We start from the raw sequence: 17,660 nt of genomic DNA, 5'->3' as shown, positions 1-17,660 counted from the left end.
GATATTTGATGACATTCAGACAGAGGAATTGCGCTACAGAAAATGGCTTTGTGATGCTCTGATTCTGTACCTGTCTGAACTAAAGCTCCATATTATGCAGCATTCTGCAGACACAACATTCTTATTCTACATCTACTCCTTTCTACCAGTTCTCTATTTTTTTTTTACTTCTATGTCGTTTTGATTTTATGGTTCACTCACTTTGTGTAAATGTTTAAGATGTGTTTCAAAAATTACTAAATATTCTTCCCTCTGCAGCAACATATCAAACCCAACAAAAACCTCCTGAATGTTCTACATTTAGTTTGTTTATGAGACAAAGTAACAGTCTCATCGCTGTCAGTGGCTCTGATTGCAGTTTTATTATTTCATATTACGATCAGTTACCTGGCAACAGGATCAAAGGTCAGCCATTTACAAAGATGCTAAAACTAAAACTAAACTCTGGATAAAAATGTCCCCAGTAAGCTGTTTAATATTTAACTTATCAAGTACACAATCACTTATAAATCACAAATTCAGTCTTTGCAGTTTCCACTCTAATTAGCATTGAGGGCTGCAGACTTCAATTTTTATGTGACTTTAATTGTGACTTTGTTTACACTTAAAATAATAAAAACAACCCAACAGAATCTGTGAGGAAACATAATGTGAGAACACTTGAAGGTTTGTTAGGTCATCATCATTTACAATCCAGATTTCTGATAAGAGCCATAATGGAGTCAATGATTTACAGACTTTTCAATCTCAGAGCTGCAGTCAGTTGAAATGAGCGAGACACCAAACAACAGGTACGTCGACTTCTGAATTTAATTTAGCTATTCTTCATTGTTCATCTAACTCCTATTAAGAGGTCCTAAATTCAGTTTCATCTGTCAGAAGAACACCTTGTCTTAATTCAGACAATTCAAGAAACTATTAGGTTCATTTTAAAGTCTCAATAGAAAAGCAGTCTCCATACGTTGGATGTTAGAGACAGTTGAAAAGTAATTACTGTCGAAGCTTTAATTGTTTTTGTGTGTTTTTGAACAGCAGCCTGCTAGTTTCAAACCAATGTGTAGCATTTTAAGAACCTTTAATGTTTTATATGATTGCATATATGGAGTTTGCATGACAGAAAGTGTTCTTTTGTTGGATAAAATGTCGAACAATACCACCAACTTCATTATTTTTTAAATCCACTAATGAACAGCATTTGCCACAACCAACGTAAAACCATAATCTAACCTAATTTTCTTCTGTGTTGACAAAAGTTAAAGTAAAGCAGTATTTGTATGTCATGTGTTTGGATAGCAACAGAATGCTCTTTAAGTGCAATATAATTTTACATGGGGGAATAAGCTGATAGAACAGATAAGAATAATATATTTTCATCTTGATTTTTTACTGGACCACTGATCTCAAATATACACTACTTCAAAACTGACTTTTGTAATAGTTTCCATTGTATCCATGGTTTCTGTCCATTTTCAGAGCTGCAGGATGTTCCATCAGAAGACTGGATTGTTGCTTCAATCTACCATCACTGCTCTGCTCTTCTGTCTTCTCCTCACACACTGTTGCAGAGGTAACTTCCACACAAGTTCATCCATCCACCATCTATACAGCGCTTAGTCCTCATTAGGGTCACGGACAGGCTGGGGTCTATCCCTGCTGACTTAGGGTGAAGGTAGGGGACACCATAGACAGATCGTCAGTCCAAACAATCACACCTGCATTCAAAACTATGGACAATTTAGTTATCAGTTAACCTCAGCATGTTTTGGACTTTGGGAGGAAGCCAGAGGACCTGGAGTAAACCCATGCATGCACAGGGAGAACATGCAGAAAGATTCGAGAAAGACGTGATGCGAACTGTGGATCTTCTACCTGCAAGCTCAAAGTGTTAACCACCAAGCCACTGTGCAGCCCCACATAAGTACAGTTGTTTTAAAATCACTTCACTCTGTGCATAAAAAACAAATACGATAAGAAGAACTTTAAATGAGTGATAACAATGAGAGAAGTCACTCGCCAGCTTTGTCTCCCAAAAGTTACAATTCTATACAACTTAATTGCATTTTAGCTATGGAAACCAAGACTATATTTGTAACAGGCTGTAATCATGTTGATTTATGATGTAAAGTTTGATATTTTAACATGGGGGTCTATGGGGATTGACTCACTTCTGGAGCCAGCCTCGAGTGGACATTTTAGGAACTGCACCCCACAGTTGCCTTTATTTTTCAGTCTCAGAAGTTTGCTGCTTGGGTTTAGCACATTGACAAATATGAGCATACACTGACCAGGCAAAACATTTTGACCACTGAAAGATGAAGTGTCTAACACTGATTATCTCTGCATCATGGCTCCTGTTAGTGGGTTTGATCTATTAGGCAGCAAGTGAACATTTTGTCATCAAAATTGATGTGTTAGACGTTAGAGTATCTCCAAAACTGCAGCTCCTGTGGGGTGTCCCTGGTCTTGCAGTGGTCGGTAGGAAGGAACAGTGGTGAACCAGCGACAGGGTCATGGGCGGCCAAGGCTCACTGATGCATGTGGTGAGGAAGTCTGCCCCATGTGGTCTGACCCAACAGACCAGCTACTGCTGAAGAAGTTAATGCTGGTTCTGATAGAAAGGTGTCAGAATGTACAGAGCATCAGTTTGTTGTATATGGAGCTGCATAGATAGACTAGTCAGGGTGTCCATGCTGACCTCTGTGCACCACTGAAAGACCAACAATGGACACATGAGCATCAGAACTGGACCATAGAGCAATGGAAGAAGGTGGCCTGGTCTGATGAATCATGTTTTCTTTTGCATTATGTGGATGGCTGGATGCGTTGCTTACCTGGAAGGCACATGGCACCAGGATGCACTATGGGAAGAAGGCCAGCTGGTGGAGGCAGTGTGATGCTTTGGGCAATGTTCTGCAGGGAAACCTTGGGTCCTGCCATCCATGTAGATGTTACTTTGACATGAACCACCTACCTAAGCATTGTTGCAGACCATGTACACCTTTCATGGTATTTCCTGATGGCTGTGGCCTCTTCTAGCAAGATAATGTGCCATGCCACAAAGCAACAATGGTTCAGGAATGGTTTGAGGAGCACAACAACCAGTTTGAGGTGTTGAATTGGCCTCCAAATTCCCCACAGCTCAATCCAATCCAGGATCTGTGGGATGTTCTGGACAAACAAGTCTGATCCATGGAGGCCAAACCTCACAACTTCCAGGACTTAAAGGATCTGCTGCTAACATCTTGGTGCCAGATACCACAGATCACCTTCAGTGGTCTAGTGGAGTCCAGATACCACAGAACACCTTCAGGGGTCTAGTAGAGTCCAGATACCACAGAACATCTCCAGGGTCTAGTAGAGTCCAGATACCACAGATCACCTTCAGGGGTCCAGTGGAGTCCAGATACCACAGATCACCTTCAGGGGTCCAGTGGAGTCCAGATACCACAGATCACCTTCAGGGTCTAGTAGAGTCCAGATACCACAGATCACCTTCAGGGGTCTAGTGGAGTCCAGATACCACAGATCACCTTCAGGGGTCTAGTGGAGTCCAGACCTTGACGGGTCAGCAAAAGGCAGACCAACACAATATTAGGCAGGTGGTCAAAGTGTTTTGTCTGATCAGTGTATATGGCATTAGGATTTGATTCCTTCTGGTTCCTCCTCAGAAACTCATACAAATCTTTTCTTTCCAGGTCAGTCTCAGGTAATGGGTCCATCTCAGCCAATAGTGGCAACACTTGGAGATGACATCATTTTGCCAAGTTATCTGGAACCTGCATATGATGCTACGACCTTGACGGTGGAGTGGACCAGACCTGACCTCAACCCCAGATTCATCTATGTGTCACGTAGTGGTCATGACCTTGAAAAAATGAAAAATCCTTCTTACAAAGGGAGAACATCAATGTTCATTGATGAACTGAAGAACGGAAACATTTCACTGAAGATCTCTAAAGTGAAACAGGCTGATGCAGGGAGATACAGATGCTTCGTTCCTGAGCTAAATGAAGACACTTTCATGGAGCTTGTTGTAGGTTAGTAGATCTAGTAGTTGGTTTATGTGTGAATAGTTTTCACACCACTTTCAAGCTTTGATATCAAGTTGTGCATGTTTAGACAAGAAACATTTTCTCAGTTGGTTAAGACAGTACATAACTGGAAAAGTTTTACGCAACAAAGATTATGACTAGAAAGCTGAGAAGTTTTCTTTGTCAGAGAACATTCTGAGCAGTAAAGTTATGTCTCTCATGTCACACTTTCTTCACCACTTCATAGCTTCATCAGATACCATCAATTCTGCCAGTTAAAGTGCGCACTTATTTCTACTTTAAACAAAATTGCTGACTAACTGACAGGCATTTAATATGTTCTACAGACTCTTTTAAAATGTCTGTTTAGGGAGTTGTTCCGGTTTTTGATCCAGCAGTTAAGAATGCATTCATTGGTGTATTTATTAGAAAGGATTCACATTGACAAACATTGCTCTGAAGGCATTCAGGCATTCTGGACTTTTGTAGATGTTCCTACCACATCAGTAGAACCAGAAAGCCATTTATTGGGTAAAAAAAAGTACTGACTTGATGGAAGCTGCCCTGCACTGAAAGGTTAAACCATTCATAATGTCAAATTTAACTTATAGACCAACATTACAAACCTTCATTGTTCTATTTACGACACAGAACTGGAGCTAAGTTCAGTAGCTATGATTCGTTTTGGTGCACTTGGAGTTAATGTTGTAGTCAAAGAAACAGAAAACAATAGAAACAGAAAACTGAAAAAGCTGATTAAAGAGCTGTTCCTAAAAACATTTGAATCCCTCATCAAGTTCCTGCAGTGGAAATATGCCTCATAAGATACTTAAGCACAAAAAACTGTTTAGAAGCCAACAGAGTTTAATGGTCAAATATTAAAGAAACTGATCTGCTGTCTTAAAGTAGAGACTAAAGACAATGAATGATTATTTTTAAGGCGTTGCATTCTTTACCAGATGTAATGATAAACTCTACATCATTCCTTTGGTGACTGACTCCTGTTTTAAATGTGCTTCTTGTTCAGTTTCAGGTGCTGTTTCCCAACCTGTCACCACTTTAGCAGGGATTGATGGAAAGGGAGGAGTTGTGTTACAGTGTGAGTCTGCAGGCTGGTATCCAGAACCTGAGGTGTTGTGGCTGGACAATGAGGGAAACCTCCTCTCTGCTGGACCTACAGAGACAGTCAGAGGTCCTGATGACCTCTATACTGTCAGCAGCAGAGTGACTGTGGAGAAGAAACATGGAAACAAGTTCACCTGCAGAGTCCAGCAGAACAACATCAACCAGAGCAGAGACACATGGATCCATGTTCCACGTAACTATCACTTGTATTGAAGTTGAGAAAATCCATGGTTCAGTTTCATATAAATACCAAATTATTCCATGTTTTATCATTTCAGATGATTTCTTTGTGGTCCAGTCCTGTTCCACCTCAACCACAGTCAGTCTGGCTGTTTGCATGGTTGTTTCTATCATCCTGTTCATTCTAGCAGTTGTTGTTTTTGTTCACACGAGAAGACAAAACAGTAAGTCACACATTAATAATAATAAAAAGAAAAACTCTTGACCTTTACAAAGTATTGAGGATTTAATGAAAACTGTGAAATGAGAGGTTTCATTTTATTATATGCACCTGTCTAGATTATGTCCTTTATATATTTAAATACTGATGATTTTATTTTCTCAAAGGGACCAAAAGAAGAGAAGATGTTCAGGTTAAATCTGAAGAAGAAGCTCTAATGTTAATGAAGACTTTGGAAAAGGAAAAGCAACCAAAGAGCAAACGAGTAAATAAAGAAGCAGAAGTTTCACTGCTGGTCGATGAAGAAAGACACCAAGATCAGGTGATGACAGAAAATAAAGTCAAGTTTGATGTAAACAAACAATTATGGAATAAAGGAAGAAGGTTTGTGTCTCTAAAGCAGATCAGACATCAGTATTCAAGCTCTGACAGGAAGACAAGTAAAGAATCTGGACAGTTCAGAAGAAAAAAATTATTTGTCCAACTAAAACCATGTTTTTCATCTTGTCTTTGTTCATGTCTCTCAGTTAAAGGAGGAAGAACTGAAGCAGAAGGAGGAGCAAAGGAAGAAAGAGGCTGAGAATACGATACAGAGACTGAAAGAGAAGCTGGACATGAAGAAAACTGAGGTTAAATAAACATTTATAAACTACCATCACTAAAATATCAGGTCTAGATGGAGTGGAGACCAAATCAGAAATCTCAACCTTCTGGTTGTTTTTCCAGGTTAAAAACAAACAAAGTGAGCTGCAAAGATTCCAGGAGGAGAAGAAGAAGATTCAGGAGGATCTGAAGAACCTAATTAAAGACCTGAACACCAAGAATACAAAGGTTTATTTATTTGTCTTAATTCATCTGTATTTATAAAGAAACCTGAACATCTCTGCTGTCTGAGTAACTGGATCAGAAAACATCATTTACATCATCTGTCTTGAAGTTTTATTCACATATTCAGTCCACTTGACTGTATTTTACATTATTAGGTCAAATGATTCTGGTTCTGCTGTAACATGATGATCATGTCTTTGTTTTTCTCTCCTCTTTCCTCACAGCTGAAGACAATCACAGAAGAGTTAAAGTCTTTCTGGCCTTCCATTCTTTCGGTATAATCACAATAACACACTCTGAGTTCCATCATCATTAGAAAACAGTCATTTATTGATAAATCTCATCACTTATAGTATCAATATTATGACGTGTCCATTATTTTAACATAAAATCACTCATTGCTGGATTCTCTGCCAGTTATTCATTGTTACATTAACTTTAACTTTAAAACACTTAATGACTTTAACAAAGTTAGAGAGCAGCAGAGAGATTTTTATATTCAGTCTATCATAGACATAAAACACTGAAGAGAAAATGTTTCTGTCCACGTGACTGAAAAACACATTAGACACTGAAAAACAGAATTTCTACAAGAACATAGCAGGATTTCTCATGTGTTATTCAGCATTTATCGAAACCTTCATTTATTTTTTTGTATTTTATGTTCAGTCATGTGTCTTTATATGTTGCAGTCAGAAAAACAGAAGAAGAAAGAAGACAAGAAGAAAATACAGACAGAAATAGAAAACCTCAGCAAACAGCTGATGACCAAGAACACGGAGTTCCAGAACAAAGATGAGGAGGTTCATATTTTCAAACATTCAGAATCCTACTTTGTTGTTCTCTGTGATCTAAAATCTCTATTTTCTACTGAATTTATTGATTCCAGCGTTCTGTTGAAGCAGAATTCTTCAGGTCACATGTCAGGACTTCAAACTGAGGAACCAGCATCCTAGAAATGACCTTTTTAACTTCTCTCATATTTAGTTTTCCTTGGTTCAACCATCAGCAGTGACTGGGTTGTGTTCAGAGGCATCTTTTAGTGGCAGGAGGAGGTCGGGGTGGATGGAGGGTTTACAGAGACCACAGTTCACATTCAGACAGTCTCTGGTTCACTTCAGTTGCTTGAAGTCAGAGAAAGATGCTGCTTTTAGTTATTTAGAAATCAACATGTTGTGTCTGAAGTGTTTCCACAAACTAAGTCTAATAATGAAGTAATCACTACAAGTGTATATTTTACTGCAGGACTGGATATTTTGGCAGGAAAAAGTAGGTTGTCAGTGAGTTCCTCATGTTGTTAGAAAAGTTCATCTCATCTCAGTTACATTTCCATAGTTTTATTTTTTGCTATTGTTGTTTATTTGCATTAAAACATATTTTCTCAGACACAAGGTTCCACTGCAGGCTTTGTTTCCTCCAAACTATAAAGTTCTACATTCTGATCTTGCAGAAACATTTATTTAAAGCATTAATTTGTTCTGCTGAAACATGATCCATGCTTCTAATCAAACACATCGCTGCTGCAAATTAGCACCAGCTAAAAATGTGTTTCCAAGAGACATGATCTAACAATGCTGATATCAAGAGTTTTATTTTATTCATTTTTTATTTGTCACACATGTCAGTTTGTAGTATAAGATATAAACTGAATGTCTCTTATTTTGTTCCTCTTTTCCTTTTTCTCTCCTTCCAGTGTGAAGAAAAACAAGTTGAGCTGAAGCAGCTTCTGGATGATCAACAGAAGATGGAGACTAAACTGCAGAGTGAGGAGCAAAAACTGGTAAGTAACAAGGTTCAACTAATCATGTTGACATTAAACATAGTTTTGGAGAGTTTGGAGATCAGGATTTCTTCTGTTACTGACTCTAGTTTTATTTTGTTCTGTCTATTGAGGATCTTCTTCAATCTTTGTTCTGTCACTGAACCACAGTGTTATAAAACAGTAAATCAATGAACATTTCTCACATCTGGAACTTCTTCATGTCTGTTTTCACTCCTTAGATGAAGAAAGAATCTGATGATATCAAGAATCATCTCGATCAGGAGAAACAGAAAAATGAGACCCTGAACAGTCGTCTGATGAAGGTAAATCTCACCATCATCATCTTTTTTAATCAAATAACTGACATGTTCACTGAACTCTGTCTCACCATGATGTAATGTTGATAAAATAAATGAAATGAAATTAACTTTGAACAGAAATGATGATTTTCTAAATATCAACTTTAAATTTGAGCATAAATCAATGAGTGAAGGTCAGTAAAAGGAAGTAAAGTTTGGAAACACTGTGGTGTCACTTCCACTGCAGAAACATCCATCATTCTGAAAGCAACAATTATCTTCCTAAACCACTAAACTACATTCTCATTTTTCATTCAAATCTATTTTCTCACTAGAATTCTCAGACTGTGACGTTGTAGGAAAAGCTTAGAGTCTGAAAGAACCACAAAGTTTCCTGAAGAAGACATAAAACAGAAACAGGACTTTCATCCAGGAGACCAGGATTCATGTTCCATGTGGAACCTTTATTCTGACACTTTGGTTTCAGTTTCATTCACTGCTTGGTTAAATTTCTGCAACCAGAACTATGCAGTTAGAAAAACACCATGATTTGGGTTAAAATATGAACCTTTGAAAACATGTTTGAAGACTTTCCTCCATTTTCTCTGTTACCAGGTTGACAAGAAATAAAAGAAAAGATGTTGATTAGAAACGTATTAGTGAGAATCAAACATGTAGTTTAGTTAAATATGAACATCATTGTTGAGAGACAGAGTTACCTGAATTAAAATAAGGTGATAAAGTGAATGTTCCAAGCAGCTGGTTCAGAGGAGAACTTACTCACCATCTAAACCTCCAGAAACAGAGATTTAAGCAGAACTCAACTATGTTCCATGAACATGCTTTTAATGAGTCTCCAACCAATCAGAAGTCACACATTAAAGTCATGTACAGATGTGTTCAGATTAATATACTGGTTTGTGTCTCTCTTGTTTGCAGCTCCAGAATGAGAAGCAGAAGTGGACGGAGTCTGAAGGAAAACTGAAGACAGAACTCCAGGAAATGAAGGTTTATCTGCTGTCATCTCTCTTCTCTTTTCATATGAAGCTGATTTGTTGTTAGCAACAAGTCTACTCAAACCATCTATAAAAACTAATCAGAAAGATGAAATACCTGAGACTCAGTCATGTGGGTTTGTCAGCTCAATGGCATAAACTTGGTTGTTCAGATGGAGATGAATTTTGTTGATGAAAGTTTAGGAAGACGATGCTTTAGAGAGTGACGAGACATTTGTCAAAGTACATGTTGAATGAAAAGCTGAAGTAATGAGTTTAAAGCTGGACTCTTATTTTTTCTATGCGCTTCAGTAACTTGATGAATCTACGGAACGCTCAGTCTCACCTCAACAAATATGTGTGTTGTGTTTTTATGTCAGCTGGAGAAAACTAAAGCTAAAATTAAAGACTCCAGTTCTTCTAGCTACAGTTCAGCAGCTACAAGTGTCAACTCTGTAATAGAACATCTTCTCAGTTCTACCTCCACCCTCAGTCAGTTAACATTACTGTGAACCAGTGAACAGGAATATTGTGTGTTTGGAAAAATCTTATCTTTGACTTTCCAATATTTCACAGCACCAAGATGGTTACTAACAGATAAGAACCTGCTTTTACACACAGAGTTCATTTAATTATGTTCTCATGTTACGAGTTAAACAGACACAACCTCACTTGTAAAGCTCATGATGTTACACCGGGGGTGAACCCAAGCAGAGAGCACACAGACGAGTGGTTGGAATAGGAAAAGGAGTAGGTTTATTTGAACAAGTATACGGGACCAACTAAGGAGGCAGGCAGGGAACTAATTAAATGAATGGCTGTCAGGGAATTAACTACCTGGAACTCACTAATGGGGTGGGCAGGAGGGGTCCGTTCTGGGAACCGGCGGCCCAGGAGGCGCCTCCCTTGTGTGGGTTGGCGGCAGAGAAAGGACTGGAGCATCTTATTCCAGAAGGGCAGGCAGGAATTTCTGAGGTCAGAGTGGTACAGTTGGCATGGAGGTCCAGGGGCTGGAGGGGGGATCTGGAGGGTTTGGTGGGGAATCTAGAGGTTTAACCAGGTTGGCAGGATGGCAGAACCGAGCAGCTGGGAACTGTGGACCAGAGAACAGGTTCGTAAGGTCTTTTTACTGACTAGAACTGACTGCAGTAGCAGAGCTTACTATCTGGCAGGGTGTGGAGTGTGAGACTGGCTTTTATGGTAGTTGATGGATCACAGGTGTGATGGATCACAGGTGTGATGGATCACAGGTGTGATGGATCACAGGTGTGATGGATCACAGCTGCCCAGAGTTCTGTTGATGAGACTGATTAGTAATGTGTTGCTGCTGTGGAGAGCAGCACAGCAAGATTGATGTGAGAGGACAGAGAGAGAACTGAAAGAGAGGAAAACAGAGGGAATTAACAGCAAGGAGGGAGAATAAGAGAGATCAGGTGGGGATGATGCAGGGACCAGGGTGGAGGCCCTGAAACATGAATATCATGACAGCATTTACTTTCCAATGACTCCTATAACTCCAACCCCCCCCCCGACACACACACACACACACCTACACACACACACACACACACACACACACACACACACCTGAATAACTGACCTGTGTGTTGTCTTTCAACTGAAGGAAATCAATCAAAACAGCTCAGCCAGTAGGAGGTCAATGACAGCACCCATAATTTTAGAAATGCTCAACACATGGGAGAACTACATCCGTCTCAGGAACATTTCCTCTGAGGTAATGATGTTTACATACAGATGAACCTTCTGAATACTGTGTAAACATGTACAATAAGTTTTATATCTATATGATGATCAAATATATCCACAGATTTTCTAAATGGTCCATTAAATAACAGCTAATGCTGTTAACATCAGAGTGCATTTTGACTTGTAGATCAACATGTAAAGAGGTCATAATTTGATTTGTGGACACCATGAATGTAACACACTGGAGATTATTTAGTTTTTCTACCTTTGGTGTCTAATTTTCCTCCTGCAGGAGATAAATCTGGAAGGCTGGAAGTTAAAACTAAAGACCACCACCAGAGGACCAACCATAACCAAATGGAATCATCCATTAATAATTAAGGCTGAAGGGAGTCACTATGTGAGTCTTAACTTCAACTTATGCTGCTACATTTTTCACTTATTTTGATGACTTCTGTCTTTCTCACTATTTTTAGTTTGTACGTCTGTGACATTTGTATGTACTGCATCTATAGTTATGTTGCTTATATTGACACACTGTTTATCTCATTCAGGTGAACATCGACTTCACAGCCTGGAGGACTGGAGAACTGCAGATCACCCTCATTACCAATGAAGGAAAGGAATACAGACTGCAGTAATGTGTGTAAACATGAGGCAACATCATTGTTTTTGTTTATTTGCAGGTTTCTCTGGATGAACCAAAATGAGAGATTGTATACCTATTTTTAAATATCAATTATCAACAATATTATCTTATTTTATTTTCAGAAACATAAAACTTGTTTTGAAATGTTCATTTTGTATTTTTATCAAATTAAATTCAGGTTCATACTGCGGAAAACTTAAGTTTGTTGTTTTATTAAAGTTGTAATAAGCAGCAGATACAACAAGAAAAGACAAAATTCTGGAAAATATGTGCACAACATGAAAAACATGAATAAAATATCTTCCACAGGGAAACATCAGTATTTAATTTGAACCCCAATCTTGTGCTTTATTAAATAAATCTTCTTTCACTTAACAGAGTTTTTCTTTAGACATGAACTGTTTAATTTGTTTCTCTGTCTGCTTGATCTCATAGTTTTTATAATATTCAGGTCTGAACACATTCAGGGTTTTATCAGCTGTTTTTTTCTCCAAAGAGGATTTTGCTGCAATAGTTGGGATCAGTTTCTAATCGAGTTTCCAAACCAGAAGGAACAGCATCACGAAATAAAATATGTCTATATTTTATGGAACTAACGAGTCTATTAGTTTGGATAACATCCTGACAGCACTGACAGAAACACAACACAAACTATACAAAGTACATTTTATTATAAAACACAATAGCCCTTATATGCAGGATTGTGTTTTTTTCATGTCATTCTGAGTAATGTGTTGCAGCCAAATCATTACAATAGAGACATTAAAAAGAAAAACCTGATGTTACATCTATAAATGTCTTTTAAACAAAAGAATTAAAGGTTGATTTACTGTAGAAGTTAACACTGAAGTTGTGAAAATGAGCTTCTTGTTGTTTCTAAAGAGCCTTTCGATGAACTCTGCTGACTGTAAATAAATGCATCATTTGTTTTTCAGTAATTTTTTTATTTAAGCAGCCCTGAGTGTGTGATGTTGCATTTATGAATGATGTGTTTAGATTTCTGTGAAAGATGTTCAGCTGAGCTCAGAAATCAGATGAACAAAGATTCACGTTTGGATTCCAGTTAAAAACTGGAGTAGCATCTTTGAATGCGGATAATCTCTAGTTACACTTTACAGTCTGACTGTGGAGATCAGTTCGCTGGTAAAAGCGAAAGTGAAAGTGTCTCGTGTTTGCATTTTATGGCTTGTTTGACTGCAGATAAGCTCTGACCTCGATAACGACTGGATTGTTTTACTACTGAGAGATAAATGCACCAGTTAATCATTAACCTTCTTCACTGTGCTGCCATGTTGATACGCAGAGTTGGTTGAACTGATTATAGTAGCTGCTGGTTTGCTTTTCAAATTATGTTTTAGTCGTTTTAACTGGGTTTTTTATGTTCCCAACTGGACTCAAGTTTGCTGCTGATCACATGGACAAAGGCAGACAAAAGGCCTTCTGGAGGAAAGTTCTGTGGTCAGATGGAACAAAAACTGAGCAGAAATATGTTTGGAGGAGAGAAGTTGAGGCCTTTAACCCCAAGAACACCAAACCTACCATCAAGCATGGAGGTGGCAGTATCATGCTCTGTGGAACTGGAGCTTTACACAAAGTAAATGGAATAATGAAGAAGGAGGATCACCTCCATGATCTTTTGGAAAACCTAAAACCATCAGTAGAAGGTTGATCTTGGACACAGTTGGATGTTTCAACAAGACAATGAGCCCAAACACACATCAGACGTGGTAAAGAAATGGTTCCATCAGGATAGAATGAAGGTTCTAGACTGGTCTCCCCAAAGTCCTGACTTGAACCCATCAAAAAACTTGAAAGAGCCACAAAATCTACTTAAAAATGTGAAGGTACAAGTTAGCAACAGGATTTTCATCCAGGAGTCCAGGGTAGTTAGTCATGTGGGACATTTATTTTTAGACTTCCATTTAATTTTCACTCTCTGTTTGGTTAAATTTTAGTCACCAAAACTGTGCAGTTAGATTTAGAAACAGATTTGGATTAAAATATGACCTTTTTGCAACATGACTGAACACTTTACTGCATTTTCAGCAGGGTGACAAATCCATCTGGCTCATATGATTTCAGGCTGATAATCAATGACAATGAACCAATTAAAGAAATGCAGAAGATCTGTTAATTAGAAACATAATAGTGACAATCAGACATGTAGTTTAGTTACACATGAAGTTTAGTTACATGAACATGGTTTAAATGAGTCTCCAACCAATCAGAAGTCAGACATTAATGTCATGTACAGATGTGTTCAGATAAATATTCTGTTCTGTCTCTCTCTTGTTTCCAGCTCCAGGATGAGAACATGAAATGGAATGAGACTGAGAGACAGCTGAGGACAGAACTTGACAAGACTCATCTTGGATGAGTCAAGATGAGACTTTTTAAAAAAAATAAATATCCAAGTCAACATTATAGCTGTCATTTTTGTTTTGTTTTATTTTCAAAAAACTTGTTTAGAATTGTCCATTTTTTTTAACTTAGATGTTTAGTTCTGTGGAAAACTCATTAGGTTTGTTGTTTTTATCAAAGTTGTAATGAACAGAAGATACAACAAGAAAAGACCAGAAATATCCATCCATCCATCATCTCAACACATTCAGGGTTTTATCAGGTGTTTTTTTTGCTGCAATAGTTGGGATCAGTTTCAGAGCATCATGAAATAAAATCTGTCTGTACTTTTTAGAATTAATGATTCTATCAGTTTGGGTAATATCCTGATACCACTGACAGAAACACAACAGAAACCGGAAAAAAAAGCTTTATTAAAACACAATAGTCTGTATATACAGGATTGTATAAGTCATGTCATTTCCAGTAATGTACTACTATAAAAAGCATTCACCCCCCCTGGATGTTTCACTCTTTTGTCGCTTTTATCCATGAAATCATGGTCAAAATAATCTGGCTTTTTAGACAAGAATTTGCTCAAAAACAAACAAACAAAAAAACAAACCAAAACTCTTCAATATCAAAATGAACACATTTTTCCCCCCAAATCATGTCAATTAATTGCACATATATAAGGTAAATGACTGCATAAATATTCACCCCCTTTAAAGTGACTGACATAATTAAACAGAGATCCAGCTAGTTGATGCCAGCAGTGTCACAATTAGTAAAATGTAGATCACCTGAGTGCAGCTGATGTGTGACAAATGAATGTAGCATAAAACACCTGTAGCTGTTAGTTGCAACATGAAGACAAAAAAATAAAAAAATAAACACTCCAAGCAACTCAGAGAAAAGATCACTGTAAAATGTAAGTCAACAGATGCTTACAAAAAGAGTTCCACCTCACTGGACATCCTACAGAGTTCAGTTAAATCCATCATTAAGCAGTGGAAGGACTGTGGCACTTGTTTAATCTGTCTATAGCTGTCCTCATAAACTGAATGACTGGGAAGGAATAAGACCAGTGAAGGAGGCCACCAAGACACCTACAACCTCTCTGAAGGAGTTCAAAGCTTCAGTGGCTCTGATCTGACAGACTCTACATACAGCAGCTGTTTTCTGACTTCTTCACCAGTCAAAGCTCAATGGAAGAATGACAAAGAAAAAGCCACTGTTGGAAAAAGCTCTGATGAAATCTCACCTGGAATTTTCCCAGAGGCTTGTAGGAGACTCTAAGGTCAACTGGAAGAAGTTTCTTTGGTCTGATGACACAAAAACTGAGCTAAATACTGACCTGAAGGGGGTGGATATTTATTCAGTCATTTACTTTAACTTGCATATTTTCAATTAACTGATATCATTTTGTAAAAATCTGTTTTCATTTTGATTTCAAAGAGGCGTTTTTTTTTTTTGCAAATTCTTGTCAAATAAAACCGAATTATACTGACCATGATTCATGTATTAAAGCAACACAAGCATGAAACACGCAAAGTGGGGTGAATTGTATATCATTACATTACAGACATTAAAAAGAAAAACAGAAGAATTAAAGGTTGAATTACTGTAGAAGTTAACATTAAAGTTGCCAAACTGAGCTTCTTGTTGTTTCTAAAGAGCCTTTAGATGAACTCTGCTGATTATAAATATATACGAACATTTTCTCATGTAGTTGTGTCTAAGAAGCTCAAATTATCACCAGCATCTGCAGCATCTAAAATAAAACACAGAACTACAGCTGCAAAGAAAACTTGTCAGGTCTGATAGAAATAGTTCATGTATCAGTCGGGTTCTGTGGTTTTAAGACAATAACCAACCAGGTCAATTAAAAAAAACACACACAGTGAAGAAAATGGAGGCTGCATCTTCTTAACGTGTTCATGTCTTAATTTATCAGTCAGACATCTTCATACGTGACCATCACCTACTTCTGTGTGACTCTGAGTTTGAATGACAGTGAATCAGTCCAACCAGCAGCAGCAGCAGCAGCAGAACCACCATGATGATGGTGAACACAGTCCTCAGGATGAGATAAACATGTGAGTTAGAACCAGAGGATGGACAGATGTGTCTGTGAAGAGCTGCAAAGAGGAAAATATATCTGCTGTAACACCACAGGAACAGGAAGAGAACAGTAACATGCTGCCCAAAGGGATGACATTTACTCTGACACCAGTAGTTGGTGCTTTGGAAGTGATTTTAGATCAAATAATCAGAATAAAAGCAACGTGTTACCTCTGACAGTCAACCAGCTCTGTGGAGATTCTCCAACACTGGAGATGTTGCAGTTGTAGAGTCCTTCATCAGAGCCAGAAACACTGTGGAGGATCATCTCTCCTGCAGAGCTGCTCCCGATGAGGAGTCCATCTTTATAGAAAGCAGCTGTCAGATCAGAAGACATCTCCTTGGTTCTACACTTCAGAGTCACGTTGTTTCCCTCCATCACAGGGAGAACCGGACTCTCCAGGATCACAGAACCAGCTGGAACACATTTCTATTCAGTCCTAGAATATGGTTTCAACCTGTTTGTGAAGGATGTCTCCCACTGACTTCTTACAGAAACTCAAACCTACCGGTGACGGTGATGTTGGTGCTGCTGCTTCTATCTCCTCCGTCAGTTTCACACCAGTATTCTCCGCTGTCGGTTAGATAGGCTCTATGAATGGTGCAAGAGACCGTCACCGTAACATCACACACTGAGATAAATCCCTCAGTGTTCCTGATTCCTTTCAACTGAGTCGAGTTGTCGAGACCTTCGCAGTGGAAGGAGACGGACTCGTACTGAAAGAGCTGCAGTCTGTTCGAAACAATACGGAAAACTGCATCTGAGCCAGAAACAAGGAGAGAGTCAAACTAAAATCTCTGAAACGAAACATGTAGGATTGGTGGTAAAACACAACATTATGACAAATCAGTGTATATTTCGAATTTGGTAATTTATGCATGTATCCTTTTTGTGTGGACATCTGTAACTGAAGTTATACTGAGCAAAACATTGGTTTAAGTGACCTTTCGTCTTAAAGTCTGGTTTAAACATAGAAAGGAGTCAAATCTGATGCAAAAAGTCATCAATGTAACGCTACTTACCAACGCTGTGAACATGTAGCAGCAGAATGGATACAAGCACCACTGGATTCACAACAAAAAACAGATTATCACAACCTATTTAAATAGTATACAGAAATCCTGTTAAAGTAAAAAACAAACCTGAAAAGAACAAAAAACTGATGTACTCACACATGAGCACAGGTTTCACCTCCATGTCTGTCTGCTGACTGAACATCAGACTGAGATGCTGCTGAACTAATAATGCAGACGGAAACTTCCTCTTCCTCTACAGACCTCGAGGTGAAGAAACTCTGAAGTGTGAAAATAAGTCGGGTTGTCCTTAAAGAAACACTTGCAGATATATGGCAACCTCAACTGATGAACTACACAGATATTAAAAGTAAAAAGATACAGGA

At 38.3% G+C, this 17,660-nt stretch overlaps 2 protein-coding genes across 2 annotated transcripts; one reads left to right on the top strand and one right to left on the bottom strand.

Annotated features, from left to right (window-relative positions):
- Positions 1 to 746: 746 nt before the first annotated feature.
- On the top strand, positions 747 to 12,175 carry LOC129348128 (selection and upkeep of intraepithelial T-cells protein 6-like). The gene is made up of 16 exons (XM_055007724.1): positions 747 to 791; positions 1,474 to 1,567; positions 3,696 to 4,037; positions 5,059 to 5,349; positions 5,435 to 5,560; positions 5,724 to 5,878; positions 6,084 to 6,185; positions 6,283 to 6,387; positions 6,609 to 6,659; positions 7,077 to 7,187; positions 8,078 to 8,164; positions 8,386 to 8,469; positions 9,385 to 9,453; positions 11,065 to 11,175; positions 11,440 to 11,547; positions 11,702 to 12,175. Exons 2-16 carry the CDS (start codon positions 1,483 to 1,485, stop codon positions 11,786 to 11,788), a joined length of 1,914 nt encoding a protein of 637 aa, XP_054863699.1. The 5' UTR covers positions 747 to 791; positions 1,474 to 1,482; the 3' UTR covers positions 11,789 to 12,175.
- Positions 12,176 to 16,116: 3,941 nt separating this feature from the next.
- LOC129348190 (high affinity immunoglobulin gamma Fc receptor I-like) lies at positions 16,117 to 17,458 on the bottom strand. Its single transcript, XM_055008034.1, has 5 exons — positions 17,434 to 17,458; positions 17,284 to 17,325; positions 16,770 to 17,021; positions 16,432 to 16,677; positions 16,117 to 16,277 (listed from the first exon to the last, which is right to left on the bottom strand). Exons 1-5 carry the CDS (start codon positions 17,456 to 17,458, stop codon positions 16,117 to 16,119), a joined length of 726 nt encoding a protein of 241 aa, XP_054864009.1.
- Between the last annotated feature and the right edge of the window lie 202 nt (positions 17,459 to 17,660).

The sequence above is a fragment of the Amphiprion ocellaris genome, chromosome 23 (assembly GCF_022539595.1).
Source record: "Amphiprion ocellaris isolate individual 3 ecotype Okinawa chromosome 23, ASM2253959v1, whole genome shotgun sequence".
Taxonomy (NCBI): Eukaryota; Metazoa; Chordata; class Actinopteri; family Pomacentridae; genus Amphiprion; species Amphiprion ocellaris.
Note: the sequence above shows the minus strand (reverse complement) of the source record. Positions and strands in the feature narration are given on the sequence as shown.